General features: G+C 32.5%; 1 protein-coding gene across 1 annotated transcript; it reads right to left on the bottom strand.

Annotated features, from left to right (window-relative positions):
• Window positions 1–795: 795 nt before the first annotated feature.
• On the bottom strand, window positions 796–2956 carry LOC126883499 (piggyBac transposable element-derived protein 4-like). The gene is made up of 2 exons (XM_050649099.1): window positions 2733–2956; window positions 796–2680 (listed from the first exon to the last, which is right to left on the bottom strand). The coding sequence occupies exons 1-2, from the start codon at window positions 2884–2886 to the stop codon at window positions 1509–1511; spliced, it is 1326 nt and encodes a 441-aa protein (XP_050505056.1). The 5' UTR covers window positions 2887–2956; the 3' UTR covers window positions 796–1508.
• Between the last annotated feature and the right edge of the window lie 2807 nt (window positions 2957–5763).

Raw genomic sequence — 5763 nt, 5'->3', positions numbered from 1 at the left:
TACTTAATCGAGAAAAAAAGAAAAGCGTTAAAGTGATTTTTTAATAATTTATAAATATATTGTTATTATGGAACGCTTAGAATTTTGAACATCTTTGTATTCTCTGCTTGGATCTTCCACAAATAATACACAATAAATAACTTTTTATTAGGTGCACGTCTTAAATCAATTATTTATCAAATACACTATATATCAATATTATTTAATCAACAACCCAAAATATTCCCGATGCCATGTAAAATATTTAAAATTGTCACTGATTGTCACTGTCTGACTGACAGTATGCTGACAATATTCTATTCGACTGAGTGCGCTGTATGACAAAGATAGATTTAGAAATATTACCACGGACAATTGTGTTAATTTTTTTCGAATCCTGAAAAAACCAATAAATATTTTTGAAAAATTTAAACGCAGAATGAAGGACTATAAGGGCCGAAAGTCCCTTAGAATAAATAAAAAGTTTATTTTGAATGAGATATTTTAAATTAAATATCACACTAAATTTTCTCTTAGATTTTCACCCCTGTAACTTATTAAAATCAACATTATAGACGTTCTCAGGGACTTTTGGCCCTCGCCAATAACGTAATCTTTCATTCTGCGTTTAAATTTTTCAAAAATACTTATTAGTTTTCTCAGGATTCGAAAAAAATGAGTCCCCATTTGAATAGCATTGCAGCCGAAAATACGTACCCATCCTCTTAAGCTTTGTCACTATGTCCCCCTACCCTTTCGCTGCGTCAAATAAATACATATCGCTGACCAGTGCGGCAGTAGTTTTTTAACACTAAATGCGATATTTTTTCAACAATTGTTTTTTGTACATATGTTAAAACGGATTATTATAATTTTTCTTCTGAATTTTTGCAAGACGCACATGTGCGCTGTACGCAGTTTTCAAGGAATTTCTTTTAAAAATGCGGAGGACGCACTTGTGCGCTTGATACAAATTTTTGTATTTAGTAAATTAAATCGACTTTTTTGATCTAAACTAAAATTTTATTCATTCAAACAGGATGTAAAATAAACAAATAACATATAATGTAAAATAAAAGTATACAAAATATTAATTTTTTCCTAATGTCTTTCTATATTGATACATGATATTCTCTGAAACATTTGCCTAAGCAGAGGCCAGGTTTATCGGGACATTCTTGACAATGATAAATAGTATCCTTACGTATCTTATTTTTATTGCATGTCCGACATTTTTTTCTAAGAGTTTTACCACGTTCATTATGTAACTCAATTTTTGAAGGTGTGTGGTTTACACCCGAAGTAACTGCTACTTCTGCCGTTACAACTGCTGTTCCTTGACATTTTTCTGGTAATAACTTTTCAAGTATTGACAATCGAAACTTATAATATGACATTTTGTTATTTCCGTGGTACTTATTATACAATCTATGAGCATTTTGCAAATATAGCTGAAACAGATGTATGCCAATTTTTTTGTACCAACGTAAAGTTTTGCGTGTCGGCGGATAATAAGAAGACATTTGGTCTTAAAGATCTACTCCGCCCATATATTTATTATATTGAATGATTGGCAGTGGTTTAATTTTCTCATCCCCTCGTCTATTTCTTACGGTTACCATCTCATTTTTATATTCAGTTGAAATGTAAATGATATCTCTTTTGTCTCGCCATTTTCCAACCATTACGTTGTTGAGGTACATACTTTTGGTCTGGCCTTTTTTTAACTTTGCGTCTACGACGTTTTTTGGACAGCCTCTCCTATCTTTTCTCAGAGTGCCTGTACAAAAACTATTTTTATCCAGTAGTAATTTGGCCAAGTTATAACTATTGTAATAGTTGTCCATATGAAGCGAATGTCCATGGTCGAAAAAATTACGCATTAGGTGTAGCACCACTCTTTCTGTATGAGACTTACCAGCAGTTGCATCACCTGCACCAGCATATATATGGATATCCAAAATTGTTGAATCGGCTTCTGTCAGCATATAAAGCTTTACTCCATACTTATGTCGTTTCTTAGGGAGATATTGCTTGAATACCAGTTTTCCTTTCCACAAGATCATAGATTCGTCTAGAGATAAATACTTTCCTGGATAGTATACCGTCTTCATTTTGTTATTAAAATGATCTAGCAAGGGTCTTACCTTATATAGTCGATCTACTGGAACTGGTTCATTTTCTTTTACATTTTCGGCAAAATGAAGGCATCGCATTATAAGCAAATAGCGGTCTCTACTCATGTATGAAGAAAAACAAGTCGAAAATAATCTATTTTTCTTCCAGTAGTCTTGTATGCTAGGCAATTGGATTGTTCCTGTATGGAAGGTTAATCCAATAAATATTAGCAATTCCGATATTGTTAATTCCTTCCATAGGGAAATCCTTGAACGGTCACATCCTTTGCTGGTAGAAAGAACTTCAACTGCATAACTGTTAGTTTGTAAGACAATCATATTTAAAAGTTCATCGTCAAACAACAGCCTAAACCAATCGTACGCACTATCACCAGGACTATCGACTAACAATCCACTTCTTTTTGTAAATGGAATTTGTTTCATACCGCTAGTTGTTTCGGTCCATTCATTGTCTGTAATCTGTATGTCAGGATTATCTGCAACGGTATTATTTAACTCGTTCTGTAGTACATCATCCTCAGTATCACTTCCAGAAGAGTCTTCCGAAACATTTTCAATTTCAACTAAAAATATTAATTTCAGACCACAAGTTTATTATTACATTTATTTACTTACAGTTATCTACATCAGAGTCTTCATAATCTTCATCTGAGTCTGAATTATATAAAAACTGCATCAATTCCTCAACACTCAGATTTTTTTCATTTCTCACTTTCACGGTCTTACGTCTTTTTACGCCTGAAGGTCCAGCTTTATTTAAATCAGCCATTATTATACAAATAATTAAACTTATAATCACACTAAACCGTTTGAAACGACAACACCTTTGAAAACCTAACTATGTGAGTGTAACTGATCTGCGACGCCACCTATGAATAGCTTTGCAAACCTAACCACATGATTCACCGAGCCGCGACGCCACCTATGAATAGAAGTGACCTTTAATAAAATGCGGACAAAGTTTCCTTGATCTCCTGAAACTGAGTCAATTTTAAATGTATATGGAAATCACCATATACATAGGCCGCTCATGTGCGCCATACGCATTTTACAAAGAAATAGGAGGGCGCGCATGTGCGCTTTACGCAGCGAAAGGGTTAAATCGGAAAATATCGACCGCGCGCAAAATTTGCAAATAAGAAATTGTAGGAAATCGCAATTGCAACAATTTAAGTCCTTACCATTTGTCGAAGAGTTTAAAATGGCCGAAATAATGAACAAAAATAATTCCTATATAACTAATTCCCCGCAAATTCTTACTTTCGCGTATTTAGCGCATACAGTTGAGTCCGCGAGTCTTTACCCGTGCGTCATCATTTAAAGCATACGAAATAAGTCGGAAATCTATTTCACGCAGCAACAACTGACAGAAAGTGGCTAGTGTTCCAATTACGGGTTTTATAGTATTTTTACTACAAAAGCGATATTACGTAGGTCAAAATTTTTGACGTAAGAGAACTGTCAAAACATTAGAATGTGACTTTTCATTATTGCCATGTTTATTATAAACTTGGCAATAATGAAAAGTCACATTCTCATGTTTTGACAGTTCTCTTACGTCAAAAATTTTGACCTACGTAATATCGCTTTTGTAATAAAAATACGACGTTATCAAATATATAGAATGTCAAATGTAAGTTTTGCTTCAAAATTTTTGTGCAGAATTACAGCTACATTTGAAGTAGCTTAATAAATTCTTTTATTAGTATTGATTAATAAATAAATAAACAATTTATAAAAAAATTCAATAACTTATTTTATTTTTGTTATTTTATCCACTTTGACGGAAATCTAAACACCACCATTTCTTTACTATGTGAATGACGTTAGCTTTTTATATTTTAAATATTAAATGCCAAAATATAATTATTTACCTTAAAAGTTCAAAGCCCAATATAAAATGAGTTGTGAAAACAACTGTTTGTGTAATATAAAGAAACTTCAAAACCCAAAAATTCGACAAAAACCGCAAAAAATTCAACTGACTGACAGCCACAAAAGTAAACAAAGCAGAAACGTCAAACAAATTGTGCTTAAAATATGAAAACATACCGAATCGTCTTTTTTTGTACCTATCTCTTTTCAATGCACTGAGTCTAGATGGTTCATAAAAATAACATGTGTTTTACTTAATAACAAACGGCAGCTGGTTTGTCATGAGTTTCATGCGTGGAAGAGAATGATGTTAGATAAAAAGTATGTGTTTTATCTCGTCAGGTATTAATGAAGCACGGGTAAAGACTCGCGGACTCAAGTGTACGTACTTACGACCTCAAACATTGATTTTAGCAAAAAATAAAACAAGTTAAAATTGTATAAAATATAACTCTCTCCACTTTTATTGATGTACAATTATATCGTAAAGTTAATAATAAAAGCGATTCAATTCAATAATTATGCCCCCCTACCGCTATTTTCTTCCTTAACTCGTAAAATATCGACCGCACAAAAAAAATTGTATAAGCAAAAATTGCAGGTAATGGCATTTGCAGCAATTTCAGTACTTACCATTTTCATCGAAACGTTGAAAATGGCGATTGAATGGAGATATTGAGCAAAAACAGTTTTTCTTTAAAAACAAAATGGTGACTAGCCCAACGACGGAATTCAGTCACGATTTTAAATTTACAATACTATTGACCCTCCTTAAAGGTTAGAATAATAAAATTTGGACCAGTTTGCCATGCAAGGTTGTAACGATCCGAAATAAGTATACCTTTAATTTAATAATATTTATTCCACTTTTAATTCACACCGATTACATGCATGACGTAATCATAAAAATAAGTGGTCACCGCAAGAAAACTTTTTAAATTCAATTTTCAAAAGCAACAAATTCCATAACGAACGTCATCTATTCTGATCATGCACCGACTATCTGTCACTGTCTAATAAATGATTAAGATTATCTGTCTCGTTTCCAGTCGAATATGTCAAAGAACAAACTTAGATTTTTCTGTTGCTATGGTTTCGTCTCAATATTTAAAACATTTAAAATTTACCTGTGCATACAATCTGGCTTCACACAATAATTTTGGTAAGTTTTCATTAAATATTTCCTTTTCTTTCGGTTTAATAATGGCTGTTAATCGACAAAAAAAAACGTTTGTCCTACGGTATAAATTTTTACAGGTTTTGGAATGTGAGAAAGTCACAAAACGTCATGACTTTTTGCCAGATTTTGCGAGGTAGCGTATTTTGGTAGGACGCCGTCGGCGTCGTTTTGATACGCCGTTAATTTGAGACCAGTTCAATTTGAGACCGTTTCGTTTTGAGGTGGCTAAAGATACAGTGCGGCTCCCTAATTTGCGCATTCGTCAAAATATTTACAACGTTGTCATGTTGTTTACACATTGACATCGCCGGGAAATTCAAAATGCTAGCTCGTGGCAAGGAATCTTTTATTTTGACAAATGACATAATAATATTTTTGTAATGTAAATGTAAATATAAAAATAACCTATAAAAATAAAATTCTATTTTGTTTTACCTGTACCTGTAAGGGTATTAAGAAAATATATAAGATCATTGAAAAGAGTAAAACGTTGAATTTAATTATTTTGTGAGATAAAGAACAACATAACCATCATACAATATGGAAGTGCTATTTTAGGTTTAGAAGTTTTTAAATACTTTTGACACCAAT

This window comes from Diabrotica virgifera, chromosome 4 (genome assembly GCF_917563875.1).
Source record: "Diabrotica virgifera virgifera chromosome 4, PGI_DIABVI_V3a".
Classification (NCBI taxonomy): domain Eukaryota; kingdom Metazoa; phylum Arthropoda; class Insecta; order Coleoptera; family Chrysomelidae; genus Diabrotica; species Diabrotica virgifera.
Note: the sequence above shows the minus strand (reverse complement) of the source record. Positions and strands in the feature narration are given on the sequence as shown.